The 24,579-nt window shown below is 44.1% G+C and overlaps 2 protein-coding genes across 4 annotated transcripts; one reads left to right on the top strand and one right to left on the bottom strand.

Moving 5' to 3' along the window:
• Positions 1–62: 62 nt before the first annotated feature.
• Positions 63–2,375, top strand: LOC6631045 (uncharacterized). The gene has a single exon (XM_002054183.4). The coding sequence runs from the start codon at positions 63–65 to the stop codon at positions 1,488–1,490; it is 1,428 nt and encodes a 475-aa protein (XP_002054219.1). The 3' UTR covers positions 1,491–2,375.
• Positions 1,927–23,074, bottom strand: LOC6631044 (Y+L amino acid transporter 2). Of its 3 annotated transcripts, XM_015172125.3 has the most exons (10): positions 9,334–9,453; positions 6,435–6,758; positions 5,697–5,943; positions 4,779–4,852; positions 4,565–4,710; positions 4,282–4,496; positions 3,982–4,211; positions 3,671–3,923; positions 3,478–3,539; positions 1,927–3,220 (listed from the first exon to the last, which is right to left on the bottom strand). In XM_015172125.3, exons 2-10 carry the CDS (start codon positions 6,726–6,728, stop codon positions 3,218–3,220), a joined length of 1,524 nt encoding a protein of 507 aa, XP_015027611.1. In that variant the 5' UTR covers positions 6,729–6,758; positions 9,334–9,453; the 3' UTR covers positions 1,927–3,217. The 3 variants fall into 3 exon arrangements, with proteins under 3 accessions (XP_015027611.1, XP_015027609.1, XP_002054218.2); XM_015172123.3 differs by lacking the exons at positions 3,478–3,539; positions 9,334–9,453 and adding an exon at positions 22,807–23,074; XM_002054182.4 differs by lacking the exon at positions 3,478–3,539.
• Between the last annotated feature and the right edge of the window lie 1,505 nt (positions 23,075–24,579).

The following is a 24,579-nucleotide window of genomic DNA, read 5'->3' on the forward strand; positions in this document are numbered from 1 at the left end:
TGTAAAAGATATTACCTCTCACAAGCAACCCAAAAACAGAAACAAGAAAGTTCCCTCCCGTTATGTGTGACAAGGTCCATCGCGTCGTTGTGTCCCTCACGGACACAATGCACAAGTCAGCCAAAAGCAGCAAGGAAACACCAATCGATAGCGACGTCAAGTTACTGGACAAGACCACATTGCTCCTACGCTCCAATAGCGGTACGGAAGCGGCCAAGGCGCCGTCGCCGCACTACTATCAACAGCTGCAGTTCGACGCTGTTGGCTATGAGGAAGATCGACATGTGCGCTGCGAACTGACCGGGCTTTTGGATCAAATGATGCGGAATCTTCGTCACGGATGTCTCCTGAGGTTGACGCCTCGTCGTTCGCATAATCTTAAGCTTCTGACGCATCTATTGGTGTCCGACTTGGACAAGATACTGCTTAAGCTGCCATACCAGCTCATTGGTATCAATGTAGAGTACTATGATGTGCGCAAATTCGATATGGTCAACATGCTGTTGGGGTCGCATCGGGGCAAGGTGCAGTCAAGCAAACGTAATATGCAGACAACGCGTGAGATGTTTCAATGGCTGCACAACGAATATGCTGTGCTGCGTGGACGCGGCACTGGCGATGACCACATCAATGTGGAATTTGTGCTCAGTGAAGCCGTCTATAAGCAGCACAAGGTGCATTTATCGATATTCGATATTTTTGAATGCAATGGCCGCACGGATATAAACAACTTCTTCAAAGCGCTGCCCACTGGCAAGCGCACCAAGAGTACGCTGCTCACCGATTGCATCAAGGAATCGTTTGATGCCAAGGAACCCATCTTTACCTTGGTGCTGTGCGAAATGCCTTTGGATAAGGAGTGCGCACGGGAGATGCACAAGTTCCTGCAGCTGGCCGATTTGGTCTGTATGAGCATCGGCGCTACGCACAGCAAGATGGAACATCAGGTAAAATCCATCGAATCCAGGACATCGCTACAAAGCAGAACAAGGCTGAGCAGCAGCAGCAACCTGTCACTGGATCCGATTAGGAAACACTCTCAACGGAACTTGACCAGCATGTCGCTACGTTATCGTCCGGTGAGTCTCTCCCATGAGGACTACAGTAAACTAGCCGCCTGGTATCATCGCATTGACACCAAGTATGCCGAAGTAAAGGTCTGCATGGAACGCCACTACAATGTTCAGTATCGCCAAAAATTATTGAAACTCTGCAAGCAGCTGAACTCCTGCCGCATCCTGACTGACAAAAGCGGCGGCGATGCCCAGGGCGTGCTGCTTAAGAATAGCTCAAGAGATCTAGCAGCATCTGCTAATTATATGGAGGCACTTAAGCGATTTCGCCAATTGGAAAAGGAAGTCAATAAATGCAACTTTGCGCCCACCTTGTCGACTTATATGAGCACCAAGAACTATGAGCTTCTGAATGCGGAGGAGATGCTGCAGCAACAGGAAACATCAAATCTACGGGAGCACAGAGACCGCATATAAAACACCAGTTATGCTATTTTTTTTAAGGGGATTCATATAGTTGCCTGCTTACTGCCTAGATTAAAATATTTACCCAAATTATTTCTATGCAGCAATCAGTCAAAAACCTGTGAACCCTGCGCAAAATTTAGAAATAACATTGAAATCAGTTTATGGAATTTGTCTATTCCATTTCATATAAGTTAAATATATATTTTTTTGTTATGAGAAACACGAAATATTTGTGGTTTCGACGAGTATACATATAATATAATATATAATATACATAAAATACATATTTATATGTTTATATATATATATATATATATATGTATATACACACATTTATATAAATTGCAATATTATTGTCAACAATATGTTCCATAATAGTAGTTAAGCAGCTTTATCGAGCTGCGGCTTCAGGCTAACAAACAGTTAAAATGCCAAATACAATGTGTAACAGTTACATAATTCGATATTAAATATATTATATGCCTACATGCAGGGTATACCTTATGAGGTTGAGGTACTCTGCCATTTTGTTATGCTAAAAGCACTCAAAGCAACATTTAAACAATTGATTAATGCAGAAAATGGTAATAAATCTTTAAACAACAATTCAATAAGTATATTGTTAAATATGTTTTGCATATTGGCAATGTTTTGAACAATTTGTCAGTTGGATATGTGCGATTTGCGATGTTCTCTATTGTAGTAAGGGTATAAGGTAAATGGATTTCATCTGGTTTTTGATAGTTTTTTAAACTATTGTTGGCAGTTGGCAAATCTAATAACCACATTGAATAAATACACATGTATTTCTCAAACCAAATTCAATTTCAATTTACGAAACTTAACTTAAAGATCTTAAGAAAAACTGCTAAAAATACTATAAAAAAAAATAAATATAATATTTTCGTAGTTCAACGTAAAATGCAATGCTTTTTTTCATGTTTCTGAGTATGTCGCACTAATTTCTAAACTAAATTTTAATTAACAATTTTAAAAGCGCTTTTAAGAAAACATTGATAACTCTTAAAAGCTGCGCAACTGCATTTTTTTGTATGATACAAATGATTTTTGCTGGCTATTAAAACAATTTGAATATTCTACATAAGAGTATTACATTTACCCTCAAGATAACTGTGAGAAGTTAAATTTAGAGAGGGTTGTTCATGCCGTTTTTTAGTTCTTATGCTCTTCAACCGACTGTGAATATATTGTTTATAGGGTTTTGTAGTACTCTTATCTGTAAATTTCAACTAACATTGAGCTTTGGACAACTTCTGTTTTGATTTCCCTTGTAATTTCCATTAGTTTTGCACAGTCTTTGCGATGGAGTCCAAAGCTTTGTGTTAGTTAATTTTGTGAGCTGCAATGAAATGAAACATACTACACTGGGCTTAGTGTTAACTTAAAACATATATAAAAATATATCTATTCGTAGTTTTATTGCTGAGCTGGGCGCGCTTTAAGTTTACCAATTTTCTTTCAAATCGCGCCAAGTTCTGGAATTTAGTGTATACACAAAAGCTTGATTTCTTTTTTGAAATTTGTTTATGCAATTTTAAATATTAAATGCTATCATTTGCTGTTGGCTAACATGATGTATCCACGTGCTTAATAATCTCTGCGTAATCTCCGGCAACAGATGAACCGCTATTATCCATCCACTAATCTCTACACCTGAGCTGGTTTCTTTTGCTTGCCGAGTACCATGAGCAGCTTTTGTAGGAAGTGTGTTAGGCCTACTGCAAAGTATAAGAACGATGGATGCATTAGTTAAGAACTTAAGAACCGTCAAGTTCTACTTAAGTGCGGTACTATGAATAAAAAAGTAATTGAACAAACGTCTAAAAGTGTTAATGAAACATAAAAAGGGGTTTTAGCTCAACCCGCTAGTAGTTAGTAGTGAGTGCAAAGGGCAGGCAAGAGTGTGAGCGTGTTAGTCGCGTGTTGAAAAAAAAAAGAACTTAGGAAAACTAGGGTAACGATCAAACTTAAAAACCTTTGACGCCGCTTTGGGACGCACAACCATCATCAGTTTCTGTAGTACTTGTGTAAGTCCGCCTAGAAGATTTGCAAGGTACGGGAGCACAGCATAAATCATATATGAAACGGTATTGCAAAACAGTTTTTGGTGAGCACATGATAAGGAAGCAGCTGGCCAATTCAGTGTCAGTTCAGGGCAAACAACTTACCCATGGATTTCTGGAACCATATCGGCTTATTCTTCCAGGCAATGAATACCAAATAGACGGGTATGCTTGACAGTATCATGAGTATGCCATAGCCCGTCTCCACGGGACTGGCATACATGGGCACAACAGTAACGAATATTGTGGCAATCAGATATACAACGGGGAATACCAAGGGCACGCGAATGGGGCGTGGCAAATTGGGTTGAGCCCAGCGCAGCCAGGGCAGGCAGAGAACCGCAACGCCAATGCTCAACTATATGTGGAAAATCCAATGTGAGCTGCTTCATAGAAACATGATTAACAGAACTTACCCAAGTCGCAAAGCCCACATAGTTGATAAGCGCAAAGATGTCGGATACCGTGAGGTACAGCATGGACAACAGAGCCATGGCCAGCACAGCGGGCGTGGGTGTAAAACGTTGAATTTGAATCATGGTTAAAATCTCTGGCATCTGACCCTCGTTGGCGCCAGCGTAGAACAGACGCGAGGAGGTCAGCAAAATTCCATTGACGGCTCCAAAAGTGGACAGTGCCACAAATACTAGGCAAAATAAATAAGAAAAATTCGTTAAATTCAAATACCTGTCATGCTTTCATTAATGTTCACCCACCTGGTATGGTCCAGGCCAGCATGCCAAAGGCTCGCTCCGCATAGGTAACAGCCACAGCTGAGGAGCCTAATACCTCCTCCGGCGATAGGATTGTGTAGAAGGATACATTGGCCATCACATAGACAACAGTGACAAGTGTGCAGCTGATGGCAATGGCACGCGGCAGATTTTTGACGGGATCCTTCAGCTCCTCAATGATAAAGTTCAAGTAATTCCTGTCAGGAAGAACAAATCCAATTAGACCAACCAACCAAGCGAACAAACAAAGCGGCTTAACGCTTACCAGCCATTGTACGCGAACAGGCCCGAGTAGAAGGACAGTGCCAAGGATGTAACCCGCGTGTCGCTATTATCGAACGTAAAGTACTTCACATTGCCCATATATAGCTGGTACATGCCCGTGGCAATAATAATAAACAGGGCGAATAGCTGAAAATGCCAATGTCCTGGCTCTGTTGTAATCTCTGACTTTAAATTGCAAATCCCGTTTAACTTACTTTTGCATATGTAAAGATATCCTGCACTGCGGTGGCCCATTTAACGTCCCAGCAATTGATTAATGTTAGCACCACTGTACAAAATAATGGAAACAAAGGAACTTCAATATATTGCTAGAGATTTAAAGAAGGCATTGAATGCATGAACCATCCGGATGATGTAATAAACTGAGGATTTACACAATGTAAAAGGCATTGATTTTGTATAGCTGCAGCGCGTAGATGTCCGCATTATTAAATCAATATTAAATAAGTATTAAAACGATCAGTCAATCCCACATTGACAACAAGCTAAACGTGCCAGACTTTTGGCTTGACATTTGGGCAGACGAATGAAAATAGTTGAAGGAACTAACTTTGAGATGTCGAAGAATAAATGCTCTTTCAGATACTTAAGTTTAGATACTTTTATATATCCACATGTATAGTTCGTTAAACATTTATTTATATATTTTTACTTAGGGACAGACTAGGAATATGCTAAAGCTTAAGATTAAGCTTAAGATTTTCTTCAAGTATTATTTACTAATTAGAGAAGTTTCTAGTTCTTCTATGCTTCATAAGCCATAAAATAAGCTTAGAATATATATTTATGCTAATCTAATAGCATTTTCTATCGATCTTTGTCAGCCTTCACATCACACTAAATATATAGAGATTGATTTGTATGATGTTTATTTAGTTTGTTTACAGAAAACAACAACGAGAATAATAAATAAAACGGAAATCAAAGCACCTCCCGCCTCGTTTACAGCTGCTGATAAGCCAAAATCAAACACTTTTCGCATTCGTATGCGTATTTACTCTGTTCTCAGGGGATCTGTTTGAATTGGGTTTAATCTATAGGTCAAGTACGCAGCATTTGCGAGTGCACTGATACCCGGCTATGCAATAGTTGTATCTGTCTGCGCTACTCACGTATACAGCAAACGGCGAGCAGTCGTGATGCATCCTCGGGTGGTGTGCATTCCGGAAAGAAGGGCTTCAGAACGTAGGTGCTAAATGTTAGAGCCACAATGGCCTGCGAGCAGGGACGCACAATCATGCACTCGATCCAGAGTCGTATGAACGCCATGAAGGGTCCGAACGTTTCCATAATGTACGCATAATCAGCTCCAGATTTGGTTATCATGGTGCCCAGCTCGGCGTAACAGTAGGCGCCCACCTAAATCAATATTGATGAGAGAATTGAAAGAGTGCTGAGAATTCAAAATTTAAAAACTTCTAAAAGCAATTTGGTTCTTTCAACCCCAAAGTGGCTGTCATTTCCGCAACTTGACTGCCAGCGACCACGCAGCGTATACGCAATTTTTTATTGAATAGCAGCGCATGCTTTTGACAAGGGCGTTTCCGGCCTGCGTGTGCGTGTGTATGTGTGTGGGGTATGCGGGAATTTCAACAATTTCATTAAAACACAAAACGCTGCCAGCATTTCTAATTGAGTGTTGGTCCTTTTGACAGCTTTACATTGTCACGCGCATTTCCATTAGTTGGCTTTGCCTCTCATCGAAGCACATCTGTTTACTGCCACATGCAGTCACCAATTCAAACCCTCAACAGGTGTCAGCTACCTGCCTGTTGGCCCATTTGCATATCACTTAATCAATATTTATAAGTCGCTGATCCCCCATGCACTTCTACACGCATGACACTCACCATTGAGAAGAGTCCAGATATGACCCACACAATCAACGCCAAATTAACGCTGCCCGTGTACATCAGCACACCCGTGGGCGAGACAAAGATACCGGAGCCAATAATTGAGCCCACAATGACGGTGCAGCCGTTCAATAAGCTCATTTTGGCTTTAAGTGTCACCTCACCGCCACCAGCACCGCCATCCCCTGCACCGTCATCGCCATTTGTCAATTTGGTGGATGCATCTCCATTGCCGTTCACAATGGAGCTCTTGCGTGAGGAGTTCTTGCGATTGAGCGACTCCGTTTCCATGCTTGCAGCTGTGATATCTCAAGAAGCTGCCTGAAAATGGAATATTTGAGAAAGGGTTTGTTAACAAAAGGTCTCTTAAATATTAACAAACATATTTTGATTTAATTATGTGGCGTTTGCACAGATTAAGTATAAGGTTAAAGCCAACAAAATTGGAATATTTATATGGGAATTAGCTATTATTATTAGATAAAGATTCGTTGAGATAAGAAAACATCGTTTATATTATTATCTCCTTTGTTATTTCGGTAATTTATCTTCAAGAATATACATTTTTGAATATCTTATACGATTTTTTCTCAGCTCCTCAAATTACTTTGTAAGCTCATTTATAGATATGTATATTTCCTGAGCTATATTTAGCAGCTGTTCAGAATAACATGTAGTAGTCTTTGTAGTCTTTCAGATAGCATATGGCTGTCTGTTTATCAACTTCTTCGTATAATGCAACTAATTATTCAAGAGTCTCTAGTGGCCGTTGCCGTTTTTTCATTACTTTGCTAATTGTTTGCACAACAGCTACAAGAGCTGAGATTCATGTTAATTAATTGGGTAGTATTTGCGTTAGACTAGTCAATTAAAGTTTTTTATATGCCTAGCTCAGCTAAATAATTTTTATTCTACCAGCTTTATAATCTAAAGCTTGAAATCTGACTTTTAGCGGCATGACTGTGTGCTTGTTATTATATTTTTCCTTCTTATGTTTGTGAGTGAAAGGCATTCAAAGTTCATTGGCCAGTAAGAGGCAAATTATTTGTTTCATTTTTGCAATTTACTTTTATATAACTCGTATCGTGTTCCAGTTCTTAAACCTTTCTTCAATGCTTAAGTCGACAGCAGACATTAGTATAGCCCTGCGCACTTGCACCTTTTGATTATGCCCGACCTCATTATCAGCTACGGTTCAGCTCGGACACACGATGAGGAAACGCAAGACGATGAGATTTCATCAAGTTCGTTAAACCACGAAAATTTTCATTAAATAAAATGCTATATAAAGTTTGACAGATCCCCAGATTGATTGTTGACACATGATGCGCGTGTTGGCCCATAAAATATACTATCCAAACATGTTTTCCTTCTCAAGGCTGTGGAAAGCAAACAACGAACTATTGGGCACCGCCCACGTCATACTCTTTCTTTCCGTCCTCTTTTAGCTCTGATTAGGTCACAATGTTGTTTTTATACAATATACAAGTGTATAGTATATATGTGTATAGCCAGGTACTTCCTCTAAAGCAAGAACCTGCACTGGGCACACGCTTTGCATGAATTAGCATAAAATAAAGGCGAGAAAAACAACAGATGTGAATTAACTATTGTGCGACAGTTAAAACGAGCAGGTGAATATAACTTATTTAAATTGTGAAATTATACATTTTACAAAATTCTTCATCTCTTGAAATCTTTTAATCTGACTACAGGGTATCCAAAGGTACGTCCTCTTGGTAATAGCTTCTGCTGCTAATTACCCATCTGAAGGTTTTCTTTTCGCTTCACAGTTGAGCGGCCAACTTGAACGGAGTGTAAAATGTTATAAACCGCCAAAAAAAAAAAAAAAAAATAAATAAAAAATAAATTGTCCAAAATTTTGACTCCATTTGTGATGCAATCAAATTGAGCACTTCAAGCAAATTGTTGATTGGGATTTCAATTTGTAATTGGGGGTTTTTTGTCGATTACCTACATTGGCAAACTATGCGGAAATTGGCAAATATTATATGCTTAGAGAATTACTATGAAATTTACAACATTTCTTAGTCACGAGTTTGCGAAATGCGAGCGTGTGAAAGGCAATTATAATTGGCTTTTAGCAAGCCATTAGATAAATGCACTACATATGACTCCAACAATTGTCTTTTCTATGTAGGTCTGGTCATTGCCAGCCAGCCTTTCACTCTGTTCGCAGGCATTAACCTGGCCGAAACTTAGCCCAAAATCACAACAATAGCGTGTTGATTCATCAGGCTATGTGTATTAGAGTGCCGCCCAAATTGTGTACGCATAAAATAGCACACGAAATCCATTAATTTTGATACCGTAAACAAAATACAATATAGTTTTTTTGTAGCTATCTATTTGCTTATATGTAGCATTCATGTGTGTTCCACAGCTATCATTTTTGTTGCTTTCAGGCAGCCGTTGTATACATACTATACTGTACTGTAGATTTTCACACTTTCGACTGACTAATAAAGTTATTATCAAAATTACGACAAATTTTCGTTTCACTTTTTATATTGCAAACTGGGAACTGGGATTAACAAAAAAAAAAGATCTCTTCTTGAGCGAAAATTGCTTAATTCTAATAATTGAGTGAATTTTGTTTGGCTTGGAGGTGTAAATTGTTATTTGCATTAATTTATTACTCTTGAGACACTTGTTTGAATATTAAAGTTGTTTTTCGATAGGCTTTAATGCGTTGTCCAAATTAAGAGATTTATAGATATATTTCAAGCGAAAAATGGCTGTATTCTTTTCTTTTTCGGTGTAAAGCACAACACAATAGAACGGGCAATGAATAAACAATGTCTTTGTGCGTTAATTCTGGCCAAGATTACACACAGTTGTTAAAACATTTTGTGATATTTATTGTGTTAGCTACCTTCTCAAAAGCAAATACAATATTTCGCGCCACAAAAATCCGTCGAATGTTGCCAAGTACAACGAGAACTGGAACCGCACGCGGCCAACGAATAGAGCAGACTGAAAAGAGCGTTGGCTGCTCCACGGCATCTTTGCGGCGCAATCTCAGTCAGAGTAAGTGCTCGGTCTGGTTGGCATTTGGTATGACCTACCCGCTGATAAAGCTCTGCCCTCAGCTCAAGCTTCGCGGTCTGTCGGCAAAGCTTGCTGTGCTGCTGCGCTACATCGAACTTGTCGGAGGTTGGCGGTTCTGTGGAGGGCTCGTTCGTTTCTAACCGGCATTTTTGAATTTATAATTTTGAACCAAAAACGAGTTTTTTACGCGGCGATTGCCGCATTTCTTCGTGTATTTGGCTTTCATCAGAATTTCTGTTGTTGCCGTAACAAAAGTTGTAGTTTATTTCTCTTGTTTCGTTATATATATATATATATATATATATATATATATTTTTTTTGTGTTTTTGCCGTTTTGTTTTTGTGTTTCACCGTATTCTCGCATCGTGTTTGCTCTTAATTGTTGTACATATTCTCCAGCAAGGCGGAAAAAGTACGCGTCATTTTTATCTAACAAAAGTTGTACGCAACTCTAATTAGCAGAATGCTGTACTTTTGCCCTGTAGCTCGGCACACATTTGATAGATACTTTATCTTTCGGCACTTGAAAATATTAAAAAGATGAAGCGGGGTAGCTGGAGCCACATATTCGCACTTTTCTATCCCTGTTCAAATGCATGAGCTGCAGTGTGTTTGCCACCACAAGATACAAAAGTATCTTGCGCATTAGATGAGCACACAATAAGTACGTAGCGAATGTATCTTTTACGCGTTGTCATTCGCTTAGCTTATGTAAATTTCATGACAGCCTCACAGATTTTTTGCGCGTACATTCAAATCCCACACTCTGTCGCTTGAATTACCCTATAATTGAATGTTTCCGCACTTGGGGCAACGTCTGTCTACCCAGCTATCTATTATGGGAAGATATGACGTTCCAAAACGACATAACTCCGCGCGGTATGATGGGTAATAGCTCCGCGGGGAGATATGACGTTCCAAAACGACATAACTCCAGGCGGTATGATGGGTAATAGCTCCGCGGGGAGATATGACGTTCCAAAACGACATAACTTCTTCCGCTCGGATGGAAATAGCTCCGCGGGGAGATATGAAGTTCCAAAACGACATAACTCCGCGCGGTATGATGGATAATAGCTCCGCGGGGAGATATGACGTTCCAAAACGACATAACTCCCTCCGCTCGGATGGAAATAGCTCCGCGGGGAGATATGACGTTCCAAAACGACATAACTCCGCGCGGTATGATGGGTACTAGCTCCGCGGGGAGATATGACGTTCCAAAACGACATAACTCCGCGCGGTATGATGGATAATAGCTCCGCGGGGAGATATGACGTTCCAAAACGACATAACTCCCTCCGCTCGGATGGAAATAGCTCCGCGGGGAGATATGACGTTCCAAAACGACATAACTCCGCGCGGTATGATGGGTACTAGCTCCGCGGGGAGATATGACGTTCCAAAACGACATAACTCCGCGCGGTATGATGGATAATAGCTCCGCGGGGAGATATGACGTTCCAAAACGACATAACTCCGCGCGGTATGATGGATAATAGCTCCGCGGGGAGATATGACGTTCCAAAACAACATAACTCCGCGCGGTATGATGGGTAATAGCTCCGCGGGGAGATATGACGTTCCAAAACGACATAGCTCCGCGCGGTATGATGGATAATAGCTCCGCGGGGAGATATGATATTCCAAAACGACATAACTCCCTCTGCTCGGATGGAAATAGCTCCGCGGGGAGATATGACGTTCCAAAACGACATAACTCCAGGCGGTATGATGGGTAATGCTCCGCGGGGAGATATGACGTTCCAAAACGACATAACTTCCTCCGCTCGGATGGAAATAGCTCCGCGGGGAGATATGACGTTCCAAAACGACAAAACTCCGCGCGGTATGATGGGTAATAGCTCCGCGGGAAGATATGACGTTCCAAAACGACATAGCTCCGCTCGTTATGATGGATAATAGCTCCGCGGGGAGATATGACATTCCAAAACGACATAACTCCCACTGCTCGGATGGAAATAGCTCCGCGGGGAGATATGATGTTCCAAAACGACATAACTCCGAGCGGTATGATGGGTAATAGCTCCGCGGGGAGATATGACGTTCCAAAACGACATAACTCCCTCCGCTCGGATGGAAATAGCTCCGCGGGGAGATATGACGTTCCAAAACGACATAACTCCAGGCGGTATGATGGGTAATAGCTCCGCGGGGAGATATGACGTTCCAAAACGACATAACTCCGCGCGGTATGATGGGTAATAGCTCCGCGGGGAGATATGACGTTCCAAAACGACATAGCTCAGCGCGGTATGATGGGTAATAGCTCCGCGGGAAGATATGACGTTCCAAAACGACATAGCTCCGCTCGTTATGATGGATAATAGCTCCGCGGGGAGATATGATATTCCAAAACGACATAACTCCCTCTGCTCGGATGGAAATAGCTCCGCGGGGAGATATGACGTTCCAAAACGACATAACTCCAGGCGGTATGATGGGTAATGCTCCGCGGGGAGATATGACGTTCCAAAACGACATAACTCCGCGCGGTATGATGGGTAATAGCTCCGCGGGGAGATATGACATTCCAAAACGACATAACTCCCTCTGCTCGGATGGAAATAGCTCCGCGGGGAGATATGACGTTCCAAAACGACATAACTCCGCGCGGTATGATGGGTAATAGCTCCGCGGGGAGATATAACGTTCCAAAACGACATAACTCCGCGCGGTATGATGGGTAATAGCTCCGCGGGGAGATATGACGTTCCAAAACGACATAGCTCCGCGCGGTATGATGGATAATAGCTCCGCGGGGAGATATGACATTCCAAAACGACATAACTCCCACTGCTCGGATGGAAATAGCTCCGCGGGGAGATATGATGTTCCAAAACGACATAACTCCAGGCGGTATGATGGGTAATAGCTCCGCGGGGAGATATGACGTTCCAAAACGACATAACTTCCTCCGCTCGGATGGAAATAGCTCCGCGGGGAGATATGACGTTCCAAAACGACATAACTCCCTCTGCTCGGATGGAAATAGATCCGCGGGGAGATATGACGTTCCAAAACGACATAACTCCGCGCGGTATGATGGGTAATAGCTCCGCGGGGAGATATGACGTTCCAAAACGACATAACTCCGCGCGGTATGATGGGTAATAGCTCCGCGGGGAGATATGACGTTCCAAAACGACATAACTCCGCGCGGTATGATGGATAATAGCTCCGCGGGGAGATATGACGTTCCAAAACGACATAATTCCGCGCGGTATGATGGGTAATAGCTCCGCGGGGAGATATGACGTTCCAAAACGACATAGCTCCGCGCGGTATGATGGATTATAGCTCCGCGGGGAGATATGACATTCCAAAACGACATAACTCCCTCTGCTCGGATGGAAATAGCTCCGCGGGGAGATATGACGTTCCAAAACGACATAACTCCGCGCGGAATGATGGGTAATAGCTCCGCGGGGAGATATGACGTTCCAAAACGACATAACTCCCTCCGCTCGGATGGAAATAGCTCCGCGGGGAGATATGACGTTCCAAAACGACATAACTCCGCGCGGTATGATGGATAATAGCTCCGCGGGGAGATATGACGTTCCAAAACGACATAACTCCCTCCGCTCGGCTGGAAATAGCTCCGCGGGGAGATATGACGTTCCAAAACGACATAGCTCCGCGCGGTATGATGGATAATAGCTCCGCGGGGAGATATGACATTCCAAAACGACATAACTCCCTCTGCTCGGATGGAAATAGCTCCGCGGGGAGATATGACGTTCCAAAACGACATAACTCCAGGCGGTATGATGGGTAATAGCTCCGCGGGGAGATATGACGTTCCAAAACGACATAACTCCGCGCGGTATGATGGGTAATAGCTCCGCGGGGAGATATGACGTTCCAAAACGACATAGCTCCCTCCGCTCGGCTGGAAATAGCTCCGCGGGAAGATATGACGTTCCAAAACGACATAGCTCCGCGCGGTATGATGGATAATAGCTCCGCGGGGAGATATGACATTCCCAAACGACATAACTCCCTCTGCTCGGATGGAAATAGCTCCGCGGGGAGATATGACGTTCCAAAACGACATAACTCCAGGCGGTATGATGGGTAATAGCTCCGCGGGGAGATATGACGTTCCAAAACGACATAACTTCCTCCGCTTGGATGGAAATAGCTCCGCGGGGAGATATGACGTTCCAAAACGACATAACTCCGCGCGGTATGATGGGTAATAGCTCCGCGGGGAGATATGACGTTCCAAAACGACATAGCTCCGCGCGGTATGATGGATAATAGCTCCGCGGGGAGATATGACATTCCAAAACGACATAACTCCCTCTGCTCGGATGGTAATAGCCCCGCGGGGAGATATGACGTTCCAAAACGACATAGCTCCGCGGGGAGATATGACGTTCCAAAGTATGATGGATAATAGCTCCGCGGGGAGATATGACGTTCCAAAACGACATAACTCCGCGCGGTATGATGGGTAATAGCTCCGCGGGGAGATATGACGTTCCAAAACGACATAGCTCCGCGCGGTATGATGGATAATAGCTCCGCGGGGAGATATGACATTCCAAAACGACATAACTCCCTCTGATCGGATGGAAATAGCTCCGCGGGGAGATATGACGTTCCAAAACGACATAACTCCAGGCGGTATGATGGGTAATAGCTCCGCGGGGAGATATGACGTTCCAAAACGACATAACTTCCTCCGCTCGGATGGAAATAGCTTCGCGGGGAGATATGACGTTCCAAAACGACATAACTACTACTGCTCGGATGGAAATAGCTCCGCGGGGAGATATGACGTTCCAAAACGACATAACTCCCTCCGCTCGGATGGAAATAGCTCCGCGGGGAGATATGACGTTCCAAAACGACATAACTCCAACCGCTCGGCTGGAAATAGCTCCGCGGGGAGATATGACGTTCCAAAACGACATAGCTCCGCGCGGTATGATGGATAATAGCTCCGCGGGGAGATATGACGTTCCAAAACGACATTACTCCGCACGGTCTGATGGGTAATAGCTCCGCGGGGAGATATGACGTTCCAAAACGACATAACTCCAGGCGGTATGATGGGTAATAGCTCCGCGGGGAGATATGACGTTCCAAAACGACATAGCTCCGCGCGGTATGATGGATAATAGCTACGCGGGGAGATATGACGTTCCAAAACGACATAACTCCAGGCGGTGTGATGGGTAATAGCTCCGCGGGGAGATATGACGTTCCAAAACGACATAACTCCCTCCGCTCGGATGGAAATAGCTCCGCGGAGATATGACGTTCCAAAACGACATAGCTCCGCGCGGTAAGATGGATAATAGCTCCGCGGGGAGATATGACATTCCAAAACGACATAACTCCCTCTGCTCGGATGGAAATAGCTCCGCGGGGAGATATGACGTTCCAAAACGACATAACTCCGCGCGGTAAGATGGATAATAGCTCCGCGGGGAGATATGACATTCCGAAACGACATAACTCCAGGCGGTATGATGGGTAATAGCTCCGCGGGGAGATATGACGTTCCAAAACGACATAACTCCCTCCGCTCGGATGGAAATAGCTCCGCGGAGATATGACGTTCCAAAACGACATAGCTCCGCGCGGTAAGATGGATAATAGCTCCGCGGGGAGATATGACATTCCAAAACGACATAACTCCCTCTGCTCGGATGGAAATAGCTCCGCGGGGAGATATGACGTTCCAAAACGACATAACTCCAACCGCTCGGCTGGAAATAGCTCCGCGGGGAGATATGACATTCCAAAACGACATAACTCCCTCTGCTCGGATGGAAATAGCTCCGCGGAGATATGACGTTCCAAAACGACATAACTCCGCGCGGTCTGATGGGTAATAGCTCCGCGGGGAGATATGACGTTCCAAAACGACATAACTCCAGGCGGTATGATGGGTAATAGCTCCGCGGGGAGATATGACGTTCCAAAACGACATAACTCCGCGCGGTATGATGGGTAATAGCTCCGCGGGGAGATATGACGTTCCAAAACGACATAACTCCCTCCGCTCGGATGGAAATAGCTCCGCGGGGAGATATGACGTTCCAAAACGACATAACTCCGCGCGGTATGATGGGTAATAGCTCCGCGGGGAGATATGACGTTCCAAAACGACATAGCTCCGCGCGGTATGATGGATAATAGCTCCGCGGGGAGATATGACGTTCCAAAACGACATAACTCCGCGCGGTATGATGGGTACTAGCTCCGCGGGGAGATATGACGTTCCAAAACGACATAACTCCAGGCGGTATGATGGGTAATAGCTCCGCGGGGAGATATGACGTTCCAAAACGACATAACTCCGCGCGGTATGATGGGTAATAGCTCCGGGGGGGAGATATGACGTTCCAAAACGACATAACTCCCTCCGCTCGGATGGAAATAGCTCCGCGGGGAGATATGACGTTCCAAAACGACATAACTCCCTCTGCTCGATTGGAAATAGCTCCGCGGGGAGATATGACGTTCCAAAACGACGTAACTCCAGGCGGTGTGATGGGTAATAGCTCCGCCGGGAGATATGACGTTCCAAAACGACATAACTCCCTCCGCTCGGATGGAAATAGCTCCGCGGGGAGATATGACGTTCCAAAACGACATAACTCCCTCTGCTCGGTTGGAAATAGCTCCGCGGGGAGATATGACGTTCCAAAACGACATAGCTCCGCGCGGTATGATGGATAATAGCTCCGCGGGGAGATATGACATTCCAAAACGACATAACTCCCTCTGCTCGGATGGAAATAGCTCCGCGGGGAGATATGACGTTCCAAAACGACATAACTCCCTCCGCTCGGATGGAAATAGCTCCGCGGGGAGATATGACGTTCCAAAACGACATAACTCCCTCTGCTCGGTTGGAAATAGCTCCGCGGGGAGATATGACGTTCCAAAACGACATAGCTCCGCGCGGTATGATGGATATAAGCTCCGCGGGGGGATATGACATTCCAAAACGACATAACTCCCTCTGCTCGGATGGAAATAGCTCCGCGGGGAGATATGACGTTCCAAAACGACATAACTCCGCGCGGTATGATGGGTAATAGCTCCGCGGGGAGATATGACGTTCCAAAACGACATAGCTCCGCGCGGTATGATGGGTAATAGCTCCGCGGGGAGATATGACATTCCAAAATGACATAACTCCCTCTGCTCGGATGGAAATAGCTCCGCGGGGAGATATGACGTTCCATAACGACATAACTCCGCGCGGTATAATGGGTAATAGCTCCGCGGGGAGATATGACGTTCCAAAACAACATAACTCCCACCGCTCGGATGGAAATAGCTCCGCGGGGAGATATGACGTTCCAAAACGACATAACTCCCTCTGCTCTGAGGGAAATAGCTCCGCGGGGAGATATGACGTTCCAAAACGACATTACTCCAGGCGGTATGATGGGTAATAGCTCCGCGGGGAGATATGACGTTCCAAAACGACATAACTTCCTCCGCTCGGATGGAAATAGCTCCGCGGGGAGATATGACGTTCCAAAACGACATAACTCCGCGCGGTATGATGGATAATAGCTCCGCGGGGAGATATGACGTTCCAAAACGACATAACTCCCTCCGCTCGGATGGAAATAGCTCCGCGGAGATATGACGTTCCAGAGCGACATAGCTCCGCGCGGTATGATGGGTAATAGCTCCGCGGGGAGATATGACATTCCAAAACGACATAACTCCCTCTGCTCGGATGGAAATAGCTCCGCGGGGAGATATGACGTTCCAAAACGACATAACTCCAGGCGGTGTGATGGGTAATAGCTCCGCGGGGAGATATGACGTTCCAAAACGACATAACTCCCTCCGCTCGGATGGAAATAGCTCCGCGGAGATATGACGTTCCAGAACGACATAGCTCCGCGCGGTAAGATGGATAATAGCTCCGCGGGGAGATATGACATTCCAAAACGACATAACTCCCTCTGCTCGGATGGAAATAGCTCCGCGGGGAGATATGACGTTCCAAAACGACATAACTCCGCGCGATATGATGGATAATAGCTCCGCGGGGAGATATGACGTTCCAAAACGACATAACTCCCTCCGCTCGGATGGAAATATGACGTTCCAAAACGACATAACTCCCTCTGCTCGGATGGAAATAGCTCCGCGGGGAGATATGACGTTCCAAAACGACATAACTTCCTCCGCTCGGATGGAAATAGCTCCGCGGGGAGATATGACGTTCCAAAACGACATAACTCCCTCTGCTCGGATGGAAATAGCTCCGCGGGGAGATATGACGTTCCAAAACGACATAACTCCGCGCGGTATGATGGATAATAGCTCCGCGGGGAGATATGACGTTCCAAACCGACATAACTCCGCGCGGTATGATGGGTAATAGCTCCGCGGGGAGATATGACGTTCCAAAACGACATAACTCCCTCTGCTCGGATGGAAATAGCTCTGCGGGGAGATATGACGTTCCAAAACGACATAACTCCAGGCGGTATTATGGGTAATAGCTCCGCGGGGAGATATGACGTTCCAAAACGACATAACTTCCTCCGCTCGGATGGAAATAGCTCCGCGGGGAGATATGACGTTCCAAAACGACATAACTTCCTCCGCTCGGATGGAAATAGCTCCGTGGGGAGATATGACGTTCCAAAACGACATAACTCCCTCTGCTCGGATGGAAATAGCTCCGCGGGGAGATATGACGTTCCAAAACGACATAACTCCGCGCGGTATGATGGATAATAGCTCCGCGGGGAGATATGACGTTCCAAAACGACATAACTCCGCGCGGTATGATGGGTAATAGCTCCGCGGGGAGATATGACGTTCCAAAACGACATAACTCCCTCTGCTCGGATGGAAATAGCTCTGCGGGGAGATATGACGTTCCAAAACGACATAACTCCAGGCGGTATGATGGGTAATAGCTCCGCGGGGAGATATGACGTTCCAAAACGACATAACTTCCTCCGCTCGGATGGAAATAGCTCCGCGGGGAGATATGACGTTCCAAAACGACATAACTCCCACCGCTCGGATGGAAATAGCTCCGCGGGGAGATTTGACGTTCCAAAACGACATAGCTCCGCGCGGTAAGATGGATAATAGCTCCGCGGGGAGATATGACATTCCAAAACGACATAACTCCCTCTGCTCGGATGGAAATAGCTCCGCGGATAGATATGACGTTCCAAAACGACATAACTCCGCGCGGTATGATGGGTAATAGCTCCGCGGGGAGATATGACGTTCCAAAACGACATAACTCCTTCCGCTCGGATGGAAATAGCTCCGCGGGGAGATATGACGTTCCAAAACGACATAACTCCCTCTGCTCGGATGGAAATAGCTCCCCGGGGAGATATGACGTTCCAAAACGACATAGCTCCGCGCGGTATGATGGAAATAGCTCCGCGGGGAGATATGACGTTCCAAAACGACATAGCTCCGCGCGGTATGATGGATATAAGCTCCGCGGGGAGATATGACATTCCAAAACGACATAACTCCCTCTGCTCGGATGGAAATAGCTCCGCGGGGAGATATGACGTTCCAAAACGACATAGCTCCGCGCGGTATGATGGATAATAGCTCCGCGGGGAGATATGACATTCCAAAACGACATAGCTCCCTCTGCTCGGATGGAAATAGCTCCGCGGGGAGATATGACGTTCCAAAACGACATAACTCCAGGCGGTGTGATGGGTAATAGCTCCGCGGGGAGATATGACGTTCCAAAACGACATAACTCCCTCCGCTCGGATGGAAATAGCTCCGCGGAGATATGACGTTCCAAAACGACATAGCTCCGCGCGGTAAGATGGATAATAGCTCCGCGGGGAGATATGACGTTCCAAAACGACATAACTTCCTCCGCTCGGATGGAAATAGCTCCGCGGGGAGATTTGACGTTCCAAAACGACATAACTCCCTCTGCTCGGATGGAAATAGCTCCGCGGGGAGATATGACGTTCCAAAACGACATAACTCCGCGCGGTATGATGGATAATAGCTCCGCGGGGAGATATGACGTTCCAAAACGACATAGCTCCGCGCGGTATGATGGATAATAGCTCCGCGGGGAGATATGACGCTCCAAATCGATAAACCCACGCGGTATGATGGGTACTAGCTCCGCGGGGAGATATGACGCTCCAAATCGACATAACTCCACGCGGTATGATGGGTACTAGCTCCGCGGGGAGATATGACGTTCCAAAACGACATAACTCCGCGCGGTATGATGGATAATAGCTCCGCGGGGAGATATGACGTTCCAAAACGACATAACTCCGCGCGGTATGATGGATAATAGCTCCGCGGGGAGATATGACGTTCCAAAGCGACATAACTCCCTCCGCTCGGATGGAAATAGCTCCGCGGGGAGATATGACGTTCCAAAACGACATAACTCCGCGCGGTATGATGGATAATAGCTCCGCGGGGAGATATCACGTTCCAAACCGACCCAACTCCGCGCGGTATGATGGATAATATCTCCGCGGGGAGATATGACGTTCCAAAACGACATAACTCCCTCCGCTCGGATGGAAATAGCTCCGCGGGGAGATATGACGTTCCAAAACGACATAACTCCGCGCGGTATGATGGGTAATAGCTCCGCGGGGAGATATGACGTTCCAAAACGACATAACTCCGCGCGGTATGATGGATAATAGCTCCGCGGGGAGATATGACGTTCCAAAACGACATAACTCCGCGCGGTATGATGGGTAATAGCTCCGCGGGGAGATATGACGTTCCAAAACGACATAACTTCCTCCGCTCGGATGGAAATAGCTCCGCGGGGAGATATGACGTTCCAAAACGACATAGCTCCGCGAGGTATGATGGATAATAGCTCCGCGGGGAGATATGACATTCCAAAACGACATAACTCCCTCCGCTCGGATGGAAATAGCTCCGCGGGGAGATATGACGTTCCAAAACGACATAACTTCCTCCGCTCGGATGAAAATAGCTCCGCGGGGAGATATGACGTTCCAAAACGACATAGCTCCCTCTGCTCGGATGGAAATAGCTCCGCGGGGAGATATGACGTTCCAAAACGACATAACTCCCTCTGCTCGGTTGGAAATAGCTCCGCGGGGAGATATGACGTTCCAAAGCGACATAACTCCGCGCGGTATGATGGATAATAACTCCGCGGGGAGATATGACGTTCCAAATCGACATAACTCCGCGCGGTATGATGGGTAATAGCTCCGCGGGGAGATATCACGTTCCAAACCGACACAACTCCGCGCGGTATGATGGATAATAGCTCCGCGGGGAGATATGACGTTCCAAAACGACATAACTCCGCGCGGTATGATGGGTAATAGCTCCGCGGGGAGATATGACGTTCCAAAACGACATAACTTCCTCCGCTCGGATGGAAATAGCTCCGCGGGGAGATATTGTCACAATGAAGTGAACATAATCGTTTGCAATTTCTCTAATAAGTTCAAAATAGCCCACGCAATTTACTGCTCTTTGTAGAATTTATTTAAAATTATATTATTATTAACTACATTCAAACCTGATTAGACTGGCTATGCTCTGCACGTTTATTGACCAGCGAGCTGCAGATCTCTGCAATCTCAGCCAGAGGGTGTATCTACACCCAAATTTACAGCTGCTCACAGGTTCTTATGTTCTATATTCAGAGAGCTCAAAATGTTTGATCTTTCTTTTTCTTGCACAATCTCAGGTTTATTAGTCACTTAAATAAACAACAATTTACGGCTCGCCCAAAACGTCATTGAATTAAGGTACACACTTTAAAAGTCGTTTAATTTATGCAAAGTCAGTGAATTAAATGTGAATTCCAACTTGTTGTCGTGATATGAGGAATTTTTAAAGCTCTACACTTATTTAGCAATTGATTTACAATATGATTTGTTTTGTTTTGATATCGATGCTGTATGCAAATCAATTTCCATATGTCGGATGCTTCAGATTCCCTCGAGTGTGACGATTCTGATTTTAAAGCTTTGTCGAGAAGAGTGACAAAATCGAGCAAATAACACATATTGCATTTGATTAATGTATCTGTTTGTTTGGTTGTTAAATTACAATAATGATAACTGGTTTAATAGAACCTGAACACATAAATGTGTTTGGAAGAGTTCTTGGATACAGAACTTAAGGCAGGTATTTGGCTCGAATGGTAGTAGCCAGCTCTAATTAAGATAAATGATAAATATATGTGTATATATTTATATATGTTAATATATATGATAAATATATATAAAAATAAAAAACTAGACTAATAAATATATAATTCGCTTGAAAGTAGCATAGCAGATAATCTACTTATAAAATTTAATAATTTTGATATTTAATCATATTTATGAATGTTTAACATAACTAACTAATAAAATATATTAATTAGTTTGTGCAATATCACTACTGCATTTATTTATTCACTAGACTGATTAATACATGTTTTAGAATTTGTATACCTTATAGAGGTATGTTCCGTGCTGTTGAATTAAATTTGTGCTTAAGTGTGCTTAAGAATCTGAATTCACCATATAGTTCAAAGTACTAAATAATAAAATTTATTTTTAATTACGCAAAATCTTAGCCTGTGATATCTGCAAAGATTCAAAAATGAGACTCTACCGAACCTCTTTCAAGCACGTTTGTTTAAGTTTGTTTCTGTTGCAATTTGCAAATAAATGCCAATAAATTAGATGCTTATCCTTGACAGATGTTTATAAGCTCTTGGGGGCTGCCCGAAGACGATACGCATACGCATAATTCGATCAATGGCAACACACCCTGTAGGGTGCAGGGTATTGAATGTACATTAATTAAACGATTAATACTAAGCCCAAGATTTTGCACAAGGCTTCGTGTGGTTAGCCAATCAAGCAATTCTTACTAACATCTCAGGTTTCGCACCGAGGCTGACCATATCATTTGCGCGCATTGCATCAGACTTCCTACTAAAGCGAAGATAATAAAATTCAAATTATTTTATATGATGAGACACGTCCTGGCGCCAATGCGTCTGAAAATGACAAACTGTGTGACGTTCCGCTGGACACAAATTGATATACCACCTAGCTGAGAGGTTGTGTGTATGGGCTGTGACGTCAGACACGCGTACTGAGGCGTAACTCTGACATTCTTGGGGGGCGTGTTTTTTTTTCGCGTCCATCTTTGCAGCCAAAAATAGCTTTGCAGTGTGTCAGAAGGGCAAAGTTCTTGCTAAGCTTATTGGCCTATTCGAAGGTTTGTTATTGTTAAGGTTTCCCTAATGAAAACTTACGTTTAATTCTTAGTTAATTAATTTTCGTTGAATGCGCGTTTTTCTTTGTGCCACTTTTACTGTTCAATGTCAAGGTCTCCCCAGCATATTCATAGCAAAAACACTTTCATCTTTCAATTGTGTCGATTATTGAATAAACTATTATTTTAAATTTAATATTTGCACGCTTCTTTAAAAACACTTTACTGCCAGTCGAACGTAGTCAACAAACTTGTTAGTTTTTATGTTTTTTTTTTTTTTTTTTTTTAAATTTTTTCAACAAAAGAGCTTGAAAACGTTTTTCCTTGTCGTCGCCACAGTTCAGAGTGTACTGAAAGCCAGCGCATGGATACAGCATCAGAGAACCGGAACCAGAACGTGAATTTCAGCAACAAGCTCTGATAAGAGGACATAAGAGAAAGAAGCTCGCAGACTCCAAAAAAAAAAAAAAAATAATAAAAAAATTTAAAAAAGGTCGACGTCACGTTGTTGGTTGTTCTCATGTTATTTGGTTGGCTCTGAAAACTTTTTGCGTACTTCAAATTATATGTTCTTGTGCTGACAACCCCTTGCGCTGCTCGTTAGCTACGCGCAGGCATTCATCGAGGGCGTTTAGCATAAATTATGTCCGTCCATTTATGCCATTTCTTCAGTTTTTCGGTTTCATATTTGCTTCTGTCCTCTGTTCAGGTTCGCGCCTTTTGTTTGCGCGTTAAGCATGGCCCAATGTGCTTTGCGTTGCTTTCGTATGTCTTATGCGACTGTTCTTCGCGGTTGTTTGTTGTTGTGCCTAAGGTCAGCTTCGGATGTTCTGCGCATGTCCTGGTTTGAGCTTTTTATGTAGCTTCCAATGGTTTGTTGGAGAAAAGTTATCGACTTATGTAGGATACCTACATGCTTGTTTACTGTGTAGTCGGGTATTGTAATTGCTTGGGCTTGGATTTCGTGCATTTGGTTTTGACTTTTTGCTTAGCTCAAGATTTGTAACTGATTTTATATTTTTATTTTTCAAAAATTGTATTTTATAGCAATCAGCTTGTGTTACATTGCAAAATTTTGAACTGCTTTCTGACTTCAGCGCTTGTACACTGCTTACACGCATTAATAAGCAGTGTTGCAAGCAGGTTACATAGATTGTTTAGAAAAAAAGCGAAAGATGGCGCTAAGCAATACATGACGTTATTTTCAAAGCATTCTTTAACATTTAGCTTAAATATTTTGTAAATTTTTAAGTTTTGATTAATTTAGTGGGAAAATTACGAATAGAGATCTAATGTTGCCATAGTAAGTGTTATTGTTGCATGGAAATTTTTTTATGATCCAACCAGCGATTTACTCATTGAATTCTGTAAAAGTGAGTCTTACATTGCTTTTGGGGGAGATTTCTCGCACAGGCCCAGGCGTGTGAGTGTATTTTACAGGTTCATGTTATATTATATATATTGTATTGCATTCCGGTGGGCAAAAAAGCGTGTGAACCAATGCAAACGGTGTGCACCATAGGAACTTTGATCCTGTTTTCAATCTGTTCATGCGTACAAGCAGCATTGTTGTGCGCTTAAGATCCAAACAGACACAGACATAGCTATATGGGTGCTTGTGTGTGTGTGTGTGTGGGTGTGGCATGTGTGGCTGCAGTTGCAAAAACACCTACGCATTGTTGCACAACAATAAAAAGCTGTCACCAACCCCACCTGATGCCAGCCTGCCAAGCCGACTGCCAGTTGGGCTTATTAGTTTACTTTGCAGCTGGGCCAGAATCAATCATTGGGCACAAACTGGCAAACTGGCAAA

This window comes from Drosophila virilis, chromosome 2, assembly GCF_030788295.1.
Source record: "Drosophila virilis strain 15010-1051.87 chromosome 2, Dvir_AGI_RSII-ME, whole genome shotgun sequence".
Lineage (NCBI taxonomy): Eukaryota > Metazoa > Arthropoda > Insecta > Diptera > Drosophilidae > Drosophila > Drosophila virilis.